Source organism: Pinus tabuliformis, chromosome 8 (genome assembly GCF_031772625.1).
Source record: "Pinus tabuliformis cultivar Carrire ecotype Pingquan chromosome 8, CPIR1, whole genome shotgun sequence".
Classification (NCBI taxonomy): domain Eukaryota; kingdom Viridiplantae; phylum Streptophyta; class Pinopsida; order Pinales; family Pinaceae; genus Pinus; species Pinus tabuliformis.
This window is the reverse complement of record NC_142294.1, coordinates 299,318,390-299,341,602: the sequence shown is the minus strand read 5'-3', so window position 1 is coordinate 299,341,602 and position 23,213 is coordinate 299,318,390. Positions and strand designations below refer to the sequence as shown.

Below are 23,213 nucleotides of genomic sequence, written 5' to 3'. Positions count from 1 at the left end.
ATGGGATGTTGATCCAGATGATGACACACAAGTAGATGTGGAGGAGGGACTTGATGAGACTTAGAAAGGGTTGGTTGGTGTGCCACGTAGCATGTTTGAGAATGCAAGTGATTCTGATTCAAATTGTGACATGGTTGATCTTGATTTATTCATGCAGCAACTGGATGAAGAGACTAGCGGGGCCTTACCTTGAGCAATTATCATTTGTCATTTGATATGTTCTTATGTTATCTGCTTTTCTGTTTCAGGCTTCAGTTGTAGACTTTAGTTTGTTTTGAATCTTGATATATGATATATTAGACTTGACTCTATAAAAAATTGAATCTTGATGTAACAAACTTGACTTTATTTCAATATTTAGTATTCATAGTTGGATCTTCAATATGGTTTAAACTTTTATTTTCATTGTACAATGTTACAGTTACGTGTGATTGTATCAAGCTTTTCGTTTTAAATTTGTTTCAGTTATATGATTCATCGATTTATCCTTCATGATGTAAGTGTTACATAATGATAAAGAGTTAAACTATAAAATTTCAGTGATATATTTTATAATTTTTTAGTATTTTACTATTTTTGTTGGGGTCCCTTGTGTTAAAGACCCTGACGTCCCCCCATGTTTCCTAAAATTTGGTGTGGAGCTTTTGCATAGGCTGCTCCTGAATTTCCCGACCCCCACCATCCCCACGTCCTGGACACTTGGTGGAACTATGGCACTAAGTGGGGGAAATGCTTGAAATGGTATTCTGGAAGAAATTTTCTGCAAAAATCTGCTATCACTGTTGTGAGAAAGCCATGCTCTTTGCACTACTGATTTTTTCCTTTGCCTTTCATGATGTTCCTTTATTTTATTTTCAGGATTTTATGTTTTATAATAGTTATTTCGAGGTTAGTAAGGTCCGGTAGGGTTAGAAAACCATATTTCCTGTTTTCCTATTATTTTATTTAAAAATAAAATAAGTGAAAACCATCAGCAGTTTCCTGGAACTGCCAAGAATTGGATGGAACTGGTTTTCAGGAAATGTCTCAGAAACCATTTCCTACATATGAAAATGTTTTGCAAAGAAAACTGCATATGGTTCACAGCCTCTTAGCGAAGGATAGTAATTATCCAATCTTGTAAAGGTGAAGATTTGGCCTTTCAGATGTTTTATTGTTGTATTATATTTTATGTATTGCTCTTACAATGATATTCTTTATGCAGCTTGATACTCTTGAAAGGGAGGATTTGGCATCTCGTTTGATTCTGAAGACAAGGTCTACTTCTGTTGGTCGATTGTTGCTACCAGACTCAACAATCACAATCATGGATGTAAGCAATTCTTATGCACCCAGTATCTTTTGGCATTCTGTTATTTTCCATTGTTCAGCCATGTAAAATATGCTTTCAAAATTCAAATTTGTACAATGAATAGCAGGATATAGTTTATTGAATTATCTTATATTTCTTTATCCTTTCATTGCATTGAAGCTTTTGGATCTCTGGTTTCAAGGCTCAACAATGTTTGAAATTTGAAACACCAATTAGTAAGAATTCCTATTTTATAAGCAAGACAGAAAAACAACAAAAATTCTCTCATGAAATCAACATCCAGATAACAGTATAAAAAAATTCATTATAAGCGTCTGAATTAAGAAGTAGAGATTGATCTGTATTGAATCTGTCTATCAATTTTTATTTATATATTTTCATTCCAATTCTCATCTGAAATCATATTCACTCATTCACCCAGTATTGTAATGTGCAATGGCCTTGAATTTTGAAGTGCAGACTTATTGAATTTCCTTTGCGGATTCAGAAGTTTAAATAGCTCTGATCCAATCCTTGTGTCAAGTGTATTTCTCAAGGTGATTCAATCCTACACAGGGGTTAACTGCATAATGGATATGAGCATTAATCAAAGTGAAAGCTGCTGCCACAGTGACGTGTAACTGGATAGATGCTGTGCTGACCCATGAGCTGCTGCCTCTTTAAGCTGTTGCTACAATGACCCCTGATTTATGATGCCCAGCCCACATCACTCTATGAACCCAGCCTCTCCTCTGTCCCCTCTCTCCACCCTCCTCTCTTATCCTCATGCCTTCTTTTTTCTATATCACCTCCTCTGTGCCTGCCCATGGCCTCTCAGTTTACCAATAATTTTCAGCCCGTGGTACTAGCCACAAACACCACGACCTGTCTCAACAGACCATTCAGGGTTGAACGGATTCAAATTTGAAAACCAAGATTGGGTTAAGAGAATGAACAGTTGGAATTGACGAATTCAAATTACAGGTAGAGATTCACTCCCCACTAACCAGTTTTTGGATCTAGAATCCAAAAACCTCCTTTTGAAGTGGTTTATGAATGTTGCCTGTTGCTCCCTCAAGGAAAACTACTTCCAGATCACCCTGTCGGGGGTGCAGTTATTCTGCTTTGACGAGATCTCTTGCTCATCGTCTCAGATTGAGATCTTTTCTTCCACTTCTTTCCATTAGATACATCATCCTTGAGTTTTTTGAGATGACTCTACCATACCATGGGATATCAGCTCCTATGTCTTACAGCTCAAATGATATGTGCTCTTGCAGATGGTACTTTATGCTTCAACTTTATTTCAGCAGATGTGCTATGATTTCATGTGTGGGTTTCTTATCTTGTTGTGGTTATTTCTAACCTTGTCACGAAAATAATAAAATTTGGGCATGATATAATAACATGTCTTAATGGTAAGGTTTTATTATCTTGTCTCATGTACCATTGGGGGACATAATTTTTAATTCTATAATACCAGATCAGATCTATTTTATGTTCACAACTTACACAAAAACTGCTGTAAAATAAATTCTCTGGTATTTTAATTTCTCAAAATTAATTGCAGTGGAAGTAACAAGAGAAATTAGACATAAAACAACAGATAAATGAACCAGAACCAATGTCACGGGGTTCACCGAACTTGAACCTTGAGGTGCTGTAAAATAAATTCTCTGGTATTTTAATTTCTGAAAATTAATTGCAGCGGAAGTAACAAGAGAAATTAGACATAAAACAACATAGAAATGACCCAGAACCAATGTGACGGGGTTCATCGAACTTGAACCTTGAGGTTCGAAGTTTGGTGAACCTCAAAGCAAAGTTTAAATTTGGGCGAAGTTTGGCTAGTGTTCGGTTCAGTTGTTCAACTCAACATCCTTGACTTTTAATAAATAATTTTAGGCTATTTTTAAATAGCGCTGCAATGAAATCTACCCTTGAACCTCCAAACAACTATCAAATGTGCCCTTCAACGGTGACTTCTCTGACATATATGACCACGAATTTTCAGATGGCATCGTGGCAGTTGAACAAGATGCAACGCAATGTGCTCTCGAACCTCCAAGTAGCTGTCAAATGTTCCCTTCGTGACTCGTCTGACGTATATGAATATGGTTTTTGAAATGGGGTCGAATGAAACCTTGATGTGGCCACACAATGAAATGTGCTGGCAGTTGGACGAAACCTATGATGTGGCTGGCCAATGAAATATGCCATCGGACCACAATGTTAAGTTTTGTCAAAAAGCCATCATTCTCAATTACAATTCTAAAAAGATATTTAAATAATTAGTGTTCATATTAATTATCATGAATTATAATTATATTTATAATAAATATAAAATTTCACATTTAAATTTTCCATATAAACATAAAATTCTATATTATTTTATATAACAGAATATTATTATGTATGTTTTTAAATATTTATATAAATTTATTAATATAATAATAATATATATTAAATTTGTTATAAAGTATATATTAATTTATACCATATATATATATATTCAAACATTATGGTGAACCTCATTCGAAACCTATTAAAAAATTCGAATTCGAATCGAACTTAATCGTTGTCGAACTTGAATTTGGACCCGAACTGTGTGACATAGCCCAGAGCAATCCTCCTTCACTTTCAATATTATGCAAAGTGGTAGAACGTCTTGGGTACATGAGGTTTCTAGGGTCATATGTGATGTGCCATTGCTGTGTGGAGGCCTCAAGGCTCTCAACTCTTCACCCGGGAGTGCCAATATACTTCTCTAATGGCTTGGGTATTTGTGGATAAGGTGCCCAAGACATGGGCTGTAGAACAACTTGACAATCATAACACAAATTCTAGTGAAATAAACTAGTCATTAGGGACAATAATCATTATTGCATCTAAGTGAACCAAGCTTGAATGTAATGGGCTGTTTAACACTTCAAATAAGGATTCCCTTCCAAAGTCAAGGCCTTGAGATCACAATGGTGTTTCCTCCCTAGGTAGGAGTGGGTAAAGTGCAATCCTATTAGGTGTTTCCTGTTATATACCTAGGGGGGATAATATGGGGTACCAAGGGAGGTACCCAAAGTAATAATGTAATAATGGGATGGGCCATAGTAATAAATAAGGTGGTTAACCCATATCATGTAAGGGACCACAAATAGTTAGTAATAATGTAATGGGCCCATGGTATTAGTTTGATAGTATGAGGGAACCATGGTAATGACTCATGGTATTGTATGTATGAGGCCTATATAAAGGCTAGAGACTCCACATGGAGAGATGTGAAGGAATATTGTATGAACAGGCATATGGCTTGTGGAGTGTTCTCCTTCCTTAATGAGTAAATGTATGGTGTTACCCTACCTTAAGGGTTTGATCAATAAAGAATCATTTGATATTATTTCTAGGTTTATTTGCATTGTCTTATATTTTCATATCAGATCTATAATATTTCTGGGTTAGATTTATACCAAGTGGTATCAGAGCACTTTCTTGGGCAAAAGTGGAGAATTTTTTTTTTTTTTTTGGCAGGATTTCAGGGGCGGCGAGTTTGTAGATAAGATCTGTATGTTTTGGTGCAAGATCTGCTAAATATAATTGCAGATCTGGATTATTTGTGAAAAAATAGCCGATTTAAAAAAAAAATCGGTTGAATTGGACTCCCGATGAAGGAGATATCGCTGATCTAAAAATCAGTGGGGTTGCAGACAAATTTTTAGGGCATCGAGTTTGTGGCGCAGATCTGGACGTCCTGATGCAAGATCTATAAAATCTAATTACAGATTTGGATTTTTTGTGAAAAAATACCCAATTTCAACAAAAAAATCAGTCAGATCGGAGCTCGGATGAGAGATATCGCTGATTTAAAATCAGCGCTTTTTTGCAGAAATTTTGGTGATGGCGGGATTCTGAGCAATATTGATAGAATTGTGGCCATTTCAAATTTTCGCCAAATTTTTTGGTGATGGCGGGACAAGATCAAAGTTTGAGGGACTTGTATAAATTTGATAGCTCTCATCCAGCCAAATGGAGAATGTTTTAGTTTGAATTATATCATGGATGATGAGACTCGGCTGAAAATGAGAAAAATGTACTTGGACAATGAAAGATGGCAATGGTGGCAAAGGCATCAACATTGCTATATCGAAGGCCCTTGACTTGGGACATATTCACAAAAGCTATTATAGACCACTTTGACCGTAAAACTAATCTTGTGGATAAGATCACACAGACAGACACAGCTTAGCAAAGATTTTATTTTTACAGAAAAGAAGGAAACCAAGGACCCTAAAGGGTTATTGTCTGCTGGTATCTCCTTATTGCAGATTCATGGATTGATTCAGAAGGAGAAAATCATTGTGTCTATAAATTCGAGTTGCAAGCAAAATCTCATAAATGTCAACTTGGCAAAAAAATTGCAAATTCCAGCAAAACACATTGAAAACACACAAGTGGATGATGAAGATGTTCAAGTGTACAAGGATTTGAAGATTTCTATGGATAAGTATGTGTTGCATGGTGATTTTTATGCTTCAGATATGGATAACATGGATGTTGTTTTGGGATACTCTTGGATGGAATCAGTGGGTATTATCAATATTAATGTACAAAAGAAATTCCTGAAGCTCTGGTATAAAAAGAAGAAAATTACATTACAGGATATTTCCATTAATAAACAGGTAGAGTCCAAGGAGGCTGAAGCGGAAGATGTTCTAGGGTCTGACATATTAGATAATGAGCCAGTGATGATAGACAATCAAACACAAACAGAGGCTGAAGCAGAGAAGGTTACAGGTGTTGATACATCAGAGGAGGGCTTAGTGGTTGAAGTAATATTGAAAGATAAGACACCACAGCAGGCACCGCAACATGCACCAGATAACAGTCAGGCTCCCGTAATGGGTGAATTAAAGAAAAAGCCATCGTGGGTTAAAACTTCAACATATCATCACCCACATCACCCCGCAAGACAACCATCAAGATGGCAACCAATTAGCCACACGGACAACAATCCCCACAGGACAGATAAATAGGAGCAAAGATCCACCTACTACACATCAACACAGAAGAGCTACCATGATCAACTTCCATCTCAAGCGAGCGAGGCACCAGCGAGACCGAGGGTTCACCTCTCTCTTGGATGGCTAGATAAACGTGCATGGTACCAGTGGACTACTCTTTTGAGTAGATCTTATTATTTGTGTTCTTCCCATGTTTTGTAGACGAAACATGCTAAGGGGGGTGGAATGTTATATACCTAGGGGGGATAATATGGGGTACCAAGGGAGGTACCCAAGGTAATAATGTAATAATAGGATGGGCCATAGTAATAAATGAGGTGGTTAACCCATATCATGTAAGGAACCACAAGTAGTTAGTAATAATGTAATGGGCCCATGGTATTAGTTTGATGGTATGAGGGAACCATGGTAATGACCCATGGTATTGTATGTATGAGGCCTATATAGAGGCTAGAGACTCCACATGGAGAGATGTGAAGGAATATTGTATGAACAGGCATATGGCTTGTGGAGTGTTCTCCTTCTTTAAGGAGTGAATGTATGGTGTTACCCTACCTTAAGGGTTTGATCAATAAAGAATCATTTCATATTATTTCTGGGTTTATTTGCATTGTCTTATATTTTCATATCAGATCTATAATATTTCTGGGTTAGATCTATAACAATTCCAAACCATAACGCGAAGTAACATTTCCTTAGTCCACCCTTTAATTGATAGGTGTTAGTGAATATTAATGATGGTATGGAGGGGAGAAGACTTCATCGCCAAGTGCCATGGTAAAGGGACCAACATGATTGGATATACATCCTAACTGTATAGATGTGAGGAGGGAATAATCATGTATGCATGAGCTATCAACTTGGCCTTTGTTTTTCCACCCCTATGGTGCGCCTTTTACTTTTGCCTGATTTTTCTTTGTATCACTGTTCATAGCTCAAAGGGTTAGAGCTTGCTTTGAATGATACTGCAATTGTATTAACCCCAAAGGATGAGTCATTTCATTGCTCATCGAGGTTGGGACATGCAAGGGTTCCTTTTTATGAGGTAAGGGAGAAACATGTGCTTAGGAACTAGGTGATGCCCATAAGGAGTGAGGTAGAGCTCATTCTAGGATTTTGCCCATGTGTTAATTTGTTGTATATCATGGCCATCTTTTGTGTTTTGATATTCTTTCTTTTAATTTTGTTTTGTGGCCATAATGTGCTCTTTTCTTTTTCTTCCAGTGGCATCAACCTCCCAGGTCAAAGTTTCTGTCCATACCTAGGTATGAGGTTGTATGGATGCCAAATCCCAAAGAACCAATGGTCAGTTGAACTTGATGAATGGATGTGAAATAAGGGCTTGTAATGTACAATGGAAAGTGGTAAGTATGGAATAGGGATACATGGAACTACACTATTTCAGTAAGGGCTTCTCTAATAGTGCCCCTCCTATACCCATTGGGCATTAGGGGAGGTCACAATGGACTAGGATTGAAGATTAATCCCCTCCATTTAAGGTGAGGGAACAAGATCACCGTTAAAACCTCTCCTTCCTATTCACCCAATAATCGATATCAAATGCTCAAATACAAACAAGCATAAGCACCCAATTGCAAAATGAATAAATTACCTTTTGATCGGAAGCCCATCTTCGTCCATGTGCTCCTACTAGACGGGTGAGAAGCATATGGCTAATGCATGTGGTAGAGATATGATGGCACATCATCAACTAATGGTGGTTGTCAGGAGCTGCATGGCTAGATGTGAAGAATAGGAGAAAACTGTTCTCCGATAGGATTACCCATTTTGGCAGGTAACATCTAGCTCCAACTCAAGGACATGAGCTAACCCTAGAGCACATGATCCATGTGCTCAAACTCAGGGACATGAGCTCACCGTAGAGCACATGATCCATGTTCTCGAACAAGGAGTTCATGAGAACTCCAACAATCCCGAGGCTTGTAGACCTATAACATGCAATTGGAATCAACTTGTTTGCGAGCATGTGCACTGGGCGTAGCGTATCACCCATGTTTTATATGTAGATATAAATTTGTACATAAAATAGAATCTATTCTAAATGCAATTTATTCTAGCATGAAACATTATATGAATGATATTAGAATGCTCACACAATATGCAATGCAACTACACTACTATGCATGATAAGTAAATGTTAGTTCCCATCAAAGAAGGTGAGGCGACTCCCTTTCACCAGAGAAGGCAAAAGTTCACCATCGAGTTTAGCAATATAGAAGTAAACCCACCTACTTTCACATGGATCTTGGCAAGAATAAGGTCTTTATCATCCAAAACGAGATCATCTACTTGGTAGTCCCTCTTTGGTTTTTGGACCCATTGGTTCTTGGGAGTGGTCAGCCTTGAGTTTGGCTTCTCGATGTGGCTGACCTCTTGAGAAGCAGGAGGCTTGATTGATTTTGAATTTTCTTTAAGAGGGTTTTGATTCATAGTCTTTATGCTAATGGTCACATGGTTATTATAGTTATGGTATGGGAAAGGCTCAATGTCTTCCACTTGGTAGGCAATTGAGGTTCCCTATAAAGGATGAATGGGGTCCCATCAGACTTAGGAATGCACATGATAGATCCATTTGAAATTTCGTACATATTGAAGCACACCACTTCCTTGTTAACAACATTCCCCATGCATCAGGCACATCAGTGACAACAATATCCTTCTATACAGAAATATCTTTGTTAGCTGCCAGAGATACGTTAAGATCTTTAACAAGACCATGGACAGAGATAGACTTAGAATCAAAACCACACCCATTCCTATATGGCCTAGTGATATCCATTTCTAATTGGTGCATAACTTTCAATGGCATGACACTGGCGGATGCTCCCAAGTCAAGCATGCAATTATGAAGTATACGATTATTGATCACTAGGGACAAGAATAATGACTCATGACCGCCATTTTTCTTGTCAAAGTACATATTTTGCAATATAACAAGACTATCATCGGGTTGATGTTCAAAACCTAAAGCCTTCTTAAGTTGCCACCTATAGGGAGTGTAGTGTTCTAGCTAGGGTACTAGACTAGACTATATTTATTATCGACCAGGATGCGTAAGCTTAGAGGCATGCGTCTAAAGTATATAGACATAAAGGATTGTTGGCTAAGTGGTTATGATGTAGGTCACAGGGCTTCTTTACGGAAGACTGGGGTATGTCACCTATCATCCAAACACTCGGGTCACTCTGCTAATATACCTGATTACAATACTATCATTAAATGCATTTACCAAATTAAACACTGAACCTAAACACTGTGTATCACTGCAACAATGATCTCAATCTCCTTACAAAGACATTACACATAAAACCCTTGTTCAGTAAACACCCAGCATTCACTAATATTTATACAATATCAAAATATACAGAGATCATAAATGGATTTTGAAATGAAAACAAAGTTCATGACAGTGCTCTTAAAAGACAACACAGGGATCGAATCCCTTACAGGACGCACTTCAAGATCTCAGTGATGACTGTTCAGGCATTACCACAAATGCAAACCGTATACATTCGATGGAAATCAAGAGCTATTGAAATCGAAACTCAATCAATTGTAACTGCTGTGCAAACCATATAATACCTATTGAAATCGAAATCCAATCGTAACTACTGTGCAAACCATATAATAACCTAAGTGCGAATAAAATGAAAAGGACAGTATACCGGTTGAACGCAGGGCCCGTCCGCGTTCCAGAGGTACATTGGACTATATTCGACCGGCTATCAAATCAATGCACAAGACACAAGTCGTAACTGTAACTGGATTCTTAGTATTAAGTTCAAAAACTCTGTTTCAGAATGATACAACGATTAACCATTACATCCATTACTCGGACTGTATTTACATATGTCTAGCACAACCATGTCATTTCGATAATGAATGTACATTCGGAATTTGGCTGTTGCCGCTTTTAATACATCGAGCTTTTCAAAATGTTTCTATCCTAACTGATTTCAAAAAGAACAAAAACTAAATCAAATTAGAATGAGCTGCTGTTTCTGCCTTTGTCGCCAGTGTGCCATGCTTTGACCTGAGTTGACCGCGCATGTAGGAGGGTCGATTCGGCTGTAGGATAGGTGTTTGTCCATGCTTGGACATTCTACTTTTCATCCATGCCTTTCGCTCTAGCCCAGCTGTTGTGCCACATGTCAAACAATGAGCTAATTACAGGATGTTGGAACTTCCTGTAACCATTTCACCAAAAACTTCTAATCCTTCAACATAAAATTCCTAAATCAATTTCAATGCATTTTAATAATTATAAGACTATTAACTAACCAATTTTCAAGGATTCTAAGAGATATATGATGAAAGGAATGGGCAAATGATATGTTTTAGGAGGAAAAAGGGGGTCATGGGATGATACCAACATCTCTCCCCGACTTAAGGACTTAGCATGTCCTCATGCTAACCCCGAAGTGCTTCCCTTGAACGCTGTCCCTGTTTGGATCTCTGCTGCCTTTAACAATGTGTCCACATTCTTTTTCACCTGGCTATCTTTCTGACCCTTGAGCTCCTGCTTTAACCTTTTGTATTTTTCTTTGAGGGTCTTCTTCTGATTGTACCACTTAGTGGCCCAGTTAGAAATCTCCGTTTGCTCAGCCTCCAGTTCACTGATTCTCTCCTTTAACTTTTCATTTTTCTTCTGAGTTTCTTTACTCTGCGCCCGGAGCATTTCATTTTCTCTCTTGATAACTTTTTCTAGCATATTAGCCTCCATGAGCTCTTCCTTTAATTCTTCAATTTGTTTCTCCAATTTCTTCTGTCTCTTAATGGGAGGTGGTGAACATTTTTCCTGCTTGTTATTGCTTTCTACCTCTATATCAACTTCTGGTCCTGGTAGTGAGTGGTCACCACTCTCAACATCCATTTGTGCAGGTGCATTGGATTCAAGCTGGTTTTCTTGTAACTGGGCTTTTGGTGTCCTCCTTGTTCTTCGTGAGTAAGTGGTGAAAATTTTATCTTTTTCGGCCCTCTTAGCATCTTCCTTTCTCATGTTCCTGGTCCTTATGCTGCCCACAGGTAGAGGTGCCTTGCTGGCTTTGGATACTGGAATTTCCTCATCAATATCCTTCATGAACCCTGAGTCCTCTTGCACTTCTTCTTTATCTTCCTCATCTCTAATTTGATTAGCAGCTAGGAATTCTTTCCATGGTTTCCCTCTTCTCTGCAATTCATGCTCAATAAGAATTTTAATCAAGCCAAAGTGATATAGGCTCTTGTCTTCATTCCCCTTCTGCTTCTGGATAGTCTTGGACATCTTGGTTAAGCTTTGTAATAGAAAATATGGTAGACTGATAACACATTGTTTCTTCAAGTGGAGCAGTAGTTTAATATGGTATAGATAGACAATACTGTAACGGCCTTCACAGGTTATGAATTTTTGAAGGATGTAGACCATCTCATCCCAGGGATGCATCAACCAACTTCTTGGAACACCCTTCTTCCAGTTCACTGATGAGACTCTGGATCTAGACATAAACTGCGTCCACGATTTCTCTTTAAATTGTTTTGTTTTAAAATACTTCTCCCCTTCTGGACTAATCCCTATTGCCTGAGCTATAGTATCCTCTGAAACCCTGAATGAGAAGTTACCTATCAGGGCTTTCTCTCCATTGAATGTGAAAGCAAATTGCTTGGTAACCTCCTCATTGCTTCCATGAAATTTCTCTAGAAATGGTAACCACTGTATTTCTCTGAGAATTTCAATGCAATCCTCATGATATTGTGAACTGTCGAACACACTCGGCTCGACCCTATTAGTCATAGTGGCAGAGGGTCGTGCTTTAACCCTTCTCTGTTTATGTTCTTACAATTTTAACAAAGAAATTTCAAATTTGTTACCTGGTGTATCGCTTCCCTTAATCTTCAATATGATGCTCGGCCGGTCGATTGTCTTATGACTGTGGTGGGAGTCGAAACAAAGTGGTTATACTTCCCTCTTTCGGCGCTCACTGCTTCCAATCCTCACTGTGTAAATCGAACCCAAATGATAATACTTCTTTCGGCGCTCACTGCTTCTGATTATATTTTGAAAGTTATGGGAATCAAATGCGAAAATGATGGTGGGATAACCGGCTGTACTCACTTCACAGCGTATTCATTCATTTTAGAACAGAGGAGTGCTGTACGCTTACATAGATGTCACCACAAGAGCGCTGGGAGCGTATATATATAATGCTGGGTATGATTTTGGGGAGTCCCTTGAATCATTGGGTACGTCGGGTGGTGGAGTCATGATTTGGCTGTGTGGAATAAAATGAATAGGCCGCTTTACATTTGTCTCTTTCCCTTGTATTTAAAAACACAATCCGCCACGTGTCCTATTTCAGTTGGCATTCGGTCAGATGGAGGATGTTGGTATGGCTGTAGGATGTATTTAGCATGACAAGGTTAATGTGCTGGTAATGGGTTTAGAAGTATGAATAGGTTGAAGAAATGATAAGAATCGGTGGAATAAGGGATGATAGGAAATGTAGGTGTCCTTGAAATCGATCGTAACAGCCACAGTCATCAAATTTACATTAAAAATCAATCTAAGAAATTAAATGTTTAAGAACAAGAAACATATTACTCTTTTGTTGGTTGCTGTTGTATTGACATGCTGAGTAGGACTAGTCCCTTTTTGATTGTTCTTTTGCTTGTTGTAACAGGTCCTCTAAGAAAGATTGAATGCACAGATCCTTTGAGAAAAATTTGAAGATGTAACAGGTCCCTTGAGAAAAATTTGAAAATGTTCATGCAGCTCCTTATATTGATACAGGTTCACTGAGCTTGGGCATTTGATGGAGTCTTGGTGCCCAAATCCTTGTAGAAACTTGATGAAACTTTGTTAAAGTAGCCCTTGGTGTCAATTTCTTTAACAGGTCCCTTCTGAATGTCTTAAATAGGTCCCATTACTGCTGGTGTTGGTAGTATAGTTGTCTGGACAGAACAGGTCCCCCTGCATAATGTTTATAATCAGGTCCCTCTGAGATAAAACAATGACAAAACATCTTATTTATTGAAGTCTGGAATGCTGGAACAAGCTGCTTTGGAAATTTACAGTGAAGATATAGGATAAGAAATCTTTAAGAATTTACAATGGAGAGATAAAAGAACAAAGTGCTGATGCTTCTCTCCCCGACTAAAATTTTGACTTGTCCTCAAGTCATGATTCAGCTGATAAATCAAACAGTGAACAAAATAAAGAGAATTCTTACCCGCCAACGAATTGGTTTTCAAGTAGGAATTCGGGGTTAGAGTGTGCCAGAGACTGGTTTTCACATCTAGCCCATTATTTTTTTTTTATTTATATATATATATATATATATATATATATATTTAGTTTTTGTTTTATATTAAATTTTTTTATTTATTTATTTTTTTTATTTCTTTTTGACTCTGAAATTGAAAGGAAATGAAACTAAGGCAGTGATACTGCAGCTGAGGGCTGCAGTACCTCAACCTCTCTTTGCTGAGATAGTGTATGGAGAAAATCTTGCTTGCTGATGGGCTTGGTGTATAGTTTCAGGCGATGACCATTGACTGTAAAGGAGTGACCTTCTCCATCAATAGTTTTGAGCTTGACTGAACCATTGTCATAAGCCTGAACAATTTGGTATGGGCCCATCCAATGGGTGGTGAACTTGGCTTTATGATCTCTAAATTTAGAGTCAAAAAGTAAAGCCCAGTCACCTTCCTTGAACTGCTTCTTCTTAATATTTGCATCATGCCACTGCTTCCTTTGTTTTTGCATGAGGATTGTGGTTTCTTCTGCTTGCTGCCTCATCTCATCCAGCTGGTTCAACTGCTGAATTCTTTCTTTTTGTGCTTGGTCCAAATCAATTTGTAAATCTGCAGCCAGTTTAAAAGTATGTATTTGGAACTCAATAGGAAGCATTACCTCTTTGCCGTACACCAATTGATATGGTGTAAATCCTGTAGTGTCTTTCCAAGTAATCCTGTAAGCCCAGAGTGCATCTTTGAGCTTCTCTTCCCAATTTTTCCTGTTCATTGCAACAGTTTTAGTAATGATGCCTTCCAAGGTTTTGTTTGTTGATTCCACCTGCCCATTGGCCTGTGGATGGTAAGGGGTACTTTTCCTATGCTTGATTTGGTATTTGTCTGTGATGTCCTTCACTAGCTTTGAGGTGAATTGAGTACCTTGATCAGTTACAATTTCCCTTGGTACTCCATACCTCACAAAAATCTCTTCAAAAAGGAAATTTACTACTGTGTGTTCGGTTGCTCTAACCAGTGCTTTTGCTTCAGCCCACTTTGTGACGTAATCAGTACATACTAAGATGTACTTCTTACCATTGGAGGTTGGGTTAATGGGTCCTATAAAGTCTAGAGCCCATTTATCAAATGGCTCTAAGTGAACTTGGGGCTGAAGGGGCATCTCATCGGTAGCTGTTGGCCTGCCCATTCTTTGGCAGCTGTCACAACTCTTTACATACTTCTTGGCATCCTTGAAAATGGATGGCCAGTAGTATCCAAGAGTAAGAACTTTGAATGCTGTCCGCTTCGCTGCAAAATGCCCACCACACGGTTCATCATGGCAAGATTTTAAAATATCAATTACCTCATCATTTCTTACACATCTTCTAATAATCATATCATAACCAGTGTAAAATAAATCGCCATTAAGCCATGAATATCTAGCACTTTGTTTGACTAGTCTCTTCCTTTCCTTTGCAGTAAAGTGTGGAGGTGTCCTTCCTGTAGACAAATAATTGGCCAAATCAGCATACCAAGGAGTTACTATGGAAATTGCAAATAAGTTTTCATCTGGAAAAGAATCTTCAACTGGAACAACCTCACCTGGGTTTTGCAGTCTAGAGAGAAAATCTGCCACCTGGTTCTCTTTGCCTGGTCTATCTAACACTGTGATGTTAAATTCCTGTAACAATAGTAACCATCTGGTAACTCTGCCACTAGTTATTGGTTTATTCATTAAATGTCTAATGGCCGAATGATCAGTATGTACAAAGACCTCATAACCAGTTATGTAATGTCGGAATTTATTCACAGCATAAATGATGGCAAGTGTTTCCTTTTCTGTAACTGTGTAGTTTAACTCTGCAGGTGTTAGATTTTTACTAATGAAATAAATGGCATAAGTACAAGATTCCTCTTTTTGGCCTAATGATGCACCTACTGCAGTGTCAGATGCATCGGTAAAAATATGAAATGGTAGACTCCAATTAGGCCCTCTCAAGACTGGTGCGGTAGATAGTTTCTTTTTGAGTTGTTCAAATGCTTGTTGGCAGTTCTCATTCTAGTTGAAAAGTACATCTTTGGTTAGAAGTTTAAACAAAGGTAAAGCTATCTTACTAAAATGTTCAATGAATCTTCTGTAGTAGCTTGCATACCCAAGGAAACTTCTTACCTCTCTCTGATTCAGTGGAATTGGCAAATCAGCAATGATCTGGATCTTTGCTGGGTCAACCTGGATGCCTTGAAAAGAAATATAGTGGCCTAACACTATCCCTTCGTTTAACATCATAAAGCACTTTTCATTGCTGAGGGACAGGTTAGCTTCAATACATCTTTTCAAAACTCTCTCAAGATTTTCTAATGCATGTTCAAATGAATTGCCATATACTGAAAAATCATCCATGTAGACTTCAACACAATCATGAATTAAATCAGCAAAAATAGCTAACACAGTTCTCTGAAATGTAGCTGGAGCGTTACAAAGTCCAAATGGCAAAACATTGTAAGCATAGGTACCCCAAGGACAGGTGAATGTGGTCTTGTCCTGGTCTTCAGAGGCGATCCTGATCTGGTTGTAGCCACTGAAACCATCAAGAAAAGAAAATGATGATTTGCCAGCTAGGGTGTCTAACACTTGGTCAATAAATGGCAGTGGGAAGTAATCTTTGAGCGTTGCTTTGTTCAGCTGTCTGTAATCAACACAAATGCGCCACTTACCATTTTTCTTGGGCACTATAACCAATGGGGATACCCACTGACTGTCAGAAATAGGATATATAAAATTAACTCTCAAAAGTTTTTGCAATTCCTCTCTGACAATATCTTGGAGCATGGGGTTCATTCTTCTCTGTGGTTGCCTCACTGGTTTAATGGTGCTATCTGTATAGATATGGTGAGTGCATGTGTCGGGGTGAATCCCATGCATATCGGTGTAGTCCCAAGCAAAGGCTTTTTGGTATTTTCTCAAGAGTCGAATCAATTTCTCTTGCTGAGATGAGTCTAGGTGATTGCCTATGTTCAGAGTTTTCCCTGGACTAATCTCTATGATCTGACTCTGTGTATTGGTGATGGATTGAACTGGAAAAATGTCGTGAAATGTAGTTTGCAAAGATTGGATGGTGCATGTTTCTTGAAAGTTTTGAGCCAAAAGTACATCTGCAGCATGATATTGTTCACTTCTCAAATTTTCAGACATATCAGGTTGAGAAAGGGATAATTCTACCAAATCATTATTGTCTTCCTGGAAGTCATAGATTTGGTCAATGCTAAAAACAGATTGTACTTCTTCTTTATCATTAAATTTATCATCAAGCCACAAATTATGTGTTACTGCTGGTGATTGTGCCGATGGATAAAGGGTTAGTTGTTTTCTTTCTGTCCCTCTTGAAATGATCATGTTGCCTGATCGACATCCTATGAATGCATCAGCAGTCGCTAACCATGGTCTACCAAGAATGATAGGGTGTCCTCCTAAATTGGATTTGGGTTGAAGGACTAGGAAATCCACTGGATACTCCCAAGAGTCCAGTGAGACAATTATGTCTTCCAAAATCCCTTCAGGAATGACTTTGGACCTATCAGCTAGTTCTAGAACAATCGTTGTATGTTGCAAATTTATGAGCTGGAGTGTTCTCATGGTTTCAAGAGTCATGACATTGATTGCGGCTCCAAGATCTATCAAAGTGTTTGGAATTTGTATGTTGTTAATGATGGTGGTCACTTTGGGAATGCCAGGATCAACATACTTTTCCATGGAGATGGTATTGGTCATAAGGCCTGCTAAATGTCCTATGACATGAATGGTTTGAGGATCAATCCTTTTTCTAGCAGGCTTCTTGAGACATATGTCTTTGATGGCCTTAGTATAGATGGGAATGTCTTTTATAGCTTGCAGCAATGGAATTTTTATGTAGACATTTTTAAGTTCATCTAAGACATCAAATTGTGGTATAGACAGTGGTGGTTTTATTTGGACCAATCGGTCTGGAAAAGGTGGATGCAGTGATTGCATCTGTTTATCTTTGGTATCACTGTTTGGTTTTGTTTGATTTGTCATTTCATTTTCCTTTTCTGAGTTTTCTTCTTGCTTATCTGTTATTGGAGAATCTTTGTGGAGCACCCTACCAGACCTCAAATTAATGTTTTGCAAAGGCAGTGTGGAATATGAGGTTCCTTCTTCTACATTATAGGCTGGCCTCTCTGCTTTATTATTCGGATTTGGGACAGTTTGAGCAGGAATTTGAGTGGGTCTGGGAGGTTGTGAGTTAGCTGGAAATTGTAGTTGTGGTGCATTTATTGGTGGAGGAGTAGGCAGTGCTTGTTGAGGAGGTTGGGGCTGATAGACAACTTGCTGAGGATACTGCTGATATGGTTGAGAATGTGATGGATACGGCTGTTGGTATTGTTGATATGGTTGTGAGTAAGGTGGGTATGATTGAGGATATGTATGATAAGATTGGAGTACTGTTGAGACGGTCTCCATTGGTGTTGTGGTTGGTTTTGGTGCTGCCATGGCATGGGTACATTCCATGAGTTTTGTGCATACATTTGATCATTCATAGGAAATTGCAGATTTTGATTTGGAAACATACCTTGGGGTGCTAGCCTTGGCTGCCATGGTCGCTTTGTGCCCATGTAATACACGTTTTCCATCTCTGTATTGGCTGCCATATTGCAGTTCTGCAAAACTTTAACTTTAGGACAGTTAAACATATCATGATGTTCAGTACAGAAAGCACAAACTTGGATGTTCTCTAGAGGGCAATCTTTTAATGCATGTTTCTTTCGGCATTTTGGGCAGAAGATAGCCATGATATGATCTTCATCTTCTTGTTTCTTCTTGGCTTTTAAAGTGTCAATTTGGTTCCCTAGAGTGCTTAACAAATCTGTTTTAAATTCTTCTAAAAGATTCCCTATTTCGGCCCTTGTGACACTTGCAGAGGCAGATTTTGTGACCCTTGATGACAGACTTCTCTTTCCCATTTTAGCTTTACTCCTTGAATACTTTTCGCACAACTCAGCGATTTCTTCAAAGGGTAAGGCAGAAATGTCACCTTTGCCCATCAAGTTGAGATCATCCATGTATTCCTCTCGGATACCTTTCAAGAATATTGTGCGGACCAAATCAGGAGGCATAGTTCGGTGTTTAGATTTTTGTAAGTTGTAGACAAACCGTTCTAAATATTCCTCTAAGGTTTCATCCTCTTGCTGACTCATTCTAAAGATATCATCTTTAGAGTCTTTGGATCTGCAATAAGGCTGATATTTCCTTAGAAATATTCTCCTCATGCCATCCCAATCAACTATAGCATGCTCACCTAGCCCCATGAATCATTTTAAGGCTGATGCCTTTAATGTGGCTGGGAACAATCTGAGTCTATGGGCATCATCTGTATAGCCATAAGTTCGACATACAATATCAAACTCGAACAAGAATGAGTCTGGATCCTCAGAAGCCATACCATAGAAATTCGGTAGCACAGATGGGGGTATGTTTTTCATTTTGATCTCTTCATCCTCCTGTGGTTCATGTATAGGGAACTTAAAAGTTGACTCCTCTTCATCTCCTTGGCGTGGTACTGATCCAGATCCTTCCTCAGCCATTCTAATTGGTCTCTCTGTGTCAGTGTCACTTGGTGGAAAAAGGAGAAAGGAAGATTGTTCGGTAATTGTACTACTTTCTCCTTGTGTAGAAGGTCTAGGAAAGTGCTTCTTCTGCGATTTATGTGTGAATAAAGTTTCCCTCTCAATAAGAGTAAGTTTCTGTCCTGAATAAAATTTTTCTTCCAGTGTTTGGATAACTTCCTCAGCTGGTGTTGTATTCCCTAGAGAGTCTGCTCCTGATGATGATGGGTTAGTGTTTAGATGGTGGGGGGTTTTTACAAATCTACCTTGACTGTCTCTAAATCTAGGCATAAATGAACATGATTTCTAACTGTGTTTTTGTTTATTTTTGTGTGTTGAATTTTTTTTTTTTCTTTTTGTTTGAATCCTTTAAGTACGCCTCCTCGGCAACGGTGCCAAAATGTAGTGTTCTAGCTAGGGTACTAGACTAGACTATATTTATTATCGACCAGGATGCGTAAGCTTAGAGGCATGCGTCTAAAGTATATAGACATAAAGGATTGTTGGCTAAGTGGTTATGATGTAGGTCACAGGGCTTCTTTACGGAAGATTGGGGTATGTCACCTATCATCCAAACACTCGGGTCACTCTGCTAATATACCTGATTACAATACTATCATTAAATGCATTTACCAAATTAAACACTGAACCTAAACACTGTGTATCACTGCAACAATGATCTCAATCTCCTTACAAAGACATTACACATAAAACCCTTGTTCAGTAAACACCCAACATTCACTTATATTTATACAATATCAAAATATACAGAGATCATAAATGGATTTTGAAATGAAAACAAAGTTCATGACAGTGCTCTTAAAAGACAACACAGGGATCGAATCCCTTACAGGACGCACTTCAAGATCTCAGTGATGACTGTTCAAGCATTACCACAAACGCAAACCGTATACATTTGATGGAAATCAAGAGCTATTGAAATCGAAACTCAATCAATTGTAACTGCTGTGCAAACCATATAATACCTATTGAAATCGAAATCCAATCGTAACTACTGTGCAAACCATATAATAACCTAAGTGCGAATAAAATGAAAAGGACAGTATACCAGTTGAACGCAGGGCCCGTCCGCGTTCCAGAGGTACACTGGACTATATTCGACCGGCTATCAAATCAATGCACAAGACACAAGTCGTAACTGTAACTGGATTCTTAGTATTAAGTTCAAAAACTCTGTTTCAGAATGATACAACGATTAACCATTACATCCATTACTCGGACTGTATTTACATATGTCTAGCACAACCATGTCATTTCGATAATGAATGTACATTCGGAATTTGGCTGTTGCCGCTTTTAATACATCGAGCTTTTCAAAATGTTACTATCCTAACTGATTTCAAAAAGAACAAAAACTAAATCAAATTAGAATGAGCTGCTGTTTCTGCCTTTGTCGCCAGTGTGCCATGCTTTGACCTGAGTTGACCGCGCATGTAGGAGGGTCGATTCGGCTGTAGGATAGGTGTTTGTCCATGCTTGGACATTCTACTTTTCATCCATGCCTTTCGCTCTAGCCCAGTTGTTGTGCCACATGTCAAACAATGAGCTAATTACAGGATGTTGGAACTTCCTGTAACCATTTCACCAAAAACTTATAATCCTTCAACATAAAATTCCTAAATCAATTTCAATGCATTTTAATAACTATAAGACTATTAACTAATCAATTTTCAAGGATTCTAAGAGATATATGATGAAAAGGAATGGGCAAATGATATGTTTTAGGAGGAAAAAGGGGGTCATGGGATGATACCAACAGGGAGGAAGCTGAACCATGTCTTTAAGGGGGGCCTGCACATAAACCTTAGCCAAAACATTACCCATATCAACATCTAATTTGATCTTGTCATTCTTGGATTTTGACTTTGATTTACTTTGATGCTGTCCTTGGGGATTATTCCTTGAGATGGGCTTGTAGAACTAGAGATTGCTTGGGCATGGCCATTATTCCTTCTAGAGTATTGAAGGCCCTTAAATCTTACACTATTCTCAATAGCTAGCACAAGTTCAACTTGGTTAGTATCATTTTGGATTTGGCTAGGCTTTAAGTATCCCCAAGCAATATGTTAAAAGGAGAACTCTCATTTCCTATGTTTAAGTGTTCAAGATTTTCCTCCTCTTTTTCTTGCTTGTAAGGGATATCCTCTTGAGTGCTGAAAAAAGTACCAAGGAGGTGTTTCTTAGTGCCTTCTGCCTAAGCCTAAGAAAACAAGTGAACCCACCTTTTTAGTGTGACTTTATGTTTAGTCACTTTATGAGGTTGTAAAAGTACATTGTACTTTATAATATTAAAGTGGCTTTATGTTTTTAAAATGACTTTATGAGGCAAAATGGTACATGGTACAACAAGTCACTAAAGTGACTAGAGGAGCTCATTAATAAAGGGGGAGACATAAGGGGGGGTCTATGTGAGATTAGATCTCCACCCTTGATCAAGAGAAGCTGGGATCTAATATCAAGCCCTTGATCTTAGGGATAGGTCTTCTCATCATTAGAGAGACTAAAAAGGAGGAAAAAGGCAAAGAGGAGGCTCATTCTTGAAGTGTAGTTTTGGAGAAGTGAATAGAAAAAGAGGAGAAGCTAAAATAAGGTTGAGACAATAGGCATAAGTGAAAAGAAAAAGAGGAGAAGCTAAAATAAGGTTGAGACAATAGGCATTTTTAGCAAGGAGAAGACCATAGATAGGCCAAAGTTTCAAGGCTAAGGCAGTGGCGTGAATAGAAAGAAGGTATATGCAACTACAATAGTCATTTCTAGTGCAGATTTCGAGGCACTTCCAATCAATGTTGTTAAAAGCGCGAGCGAGATTAAATCGGCGCCGGGAATAAAGCGGAAAAAATCGGCAAAAGCGGGAAAAAAGCGGGAAAAAAGCGCTTGGCACAAAAATATTCATTTTTTTTCAATTTTTTTAATATCTAAACCATCTACAACATAAAATAAATACATTGACACATAAATATGATAAAAAAACTAATATATAAGATGTTTAATATCATTTCTAGCGCTAAAATCACACATAACATTGAATCATGTCTTGAATAGTAAGTCCTGAGTCCCAACTCAGCCTCAAAATATCAATAAAAAATATGATAATGTATCTCATCATGTCATAATGTCATATACAATAAAATGAAAGTCTAATCCTATTGATTTCCTCTACCCCTCTTGCGAGAAAATGTCACAGCTTTCTCTTTCCCTCTAGATGTAGAAGCTGGTGCCTGTGCTGGTGGAAATGGCAGTGGAGTCTGACGTGCTCTAGAAGCTGAAGAACTAGTAGTAGCAGCTACAGGAGGTAGACGGAGACCACGTCCTCTACTGGTGGTAGTGGTAGCCCGGGTAGGCGGTGTCACCTCCTCCTCCTGCTCCTCCTCCTCCACCTGCTCCTGCTCCTCCTCCTCCCCCTCCTCCTGCACTAACCAATCATCAGTGGGATCCATGAGAGGCCTCTCGGTCTCAACCCTCCATTCAGCAGTGGTGTCAATCCCATCCAATGAGATGGCATCCATATCAGGTGTCCTCTCTAGTTGCCTCACCCACAATCGAAGATTGTAGTAGACATAGACCATGTCATTAAGTCTATGGGACTCCAACCTGTACAAAGTTCATGAAATAATAATTAATAATTAATATTATAAAAAAAATATTGTTTAATGAATTCAAAAATTTATTTGGAAATTTGCAATATTTTAAATGTTTAAGTGTTAACCTATTGCGCTTCTTGTTGTGTATTTTTTCAAATACACTCCAATTGCGCTCACATCCTGAGGAGCTGCATGTTTGGCTGAGGATGCGTACGGCAAGATTTTGCAAAAGGGGTACTCTGCCACCATACATCTTCCACCATGCGTCTACAACAAAATTACAAATAAAATTTTAAATAAACATAAGAAAAAAATGGAATTTGAAGAGACAATGAAATTTGAAACAAAGTTACAAAGTACAAACTAAAAAATTTTAAAATACCTGGCATTTTAATCGTCCTATCAGTGACAGCCATCTCAAAGCCAAATGTGCCACCTGACATCTTATATGTCTCA

The 23,213-nt window shown here is 38.3% G+C and overlaps 1 protein-coding gene across 1 annotated transcript in view; it reads left to right on the top strand.

Moving 5' to 3' along the window:
- The window catches only part of LOC149235307 (uncharacterized), a 240,280-nt gene that overhangs the window by 201,190 nt on the left and 15,877 nt on the right, over positions 1-23,213 (top strand). Inside the window, 1 exon segment of the mRNA XM_089372068.1 lies at positions 1,205-1,312. Coding sequence (XP_089228194.1) covers positions 1,205-1,312 — 108 coding nt within the window.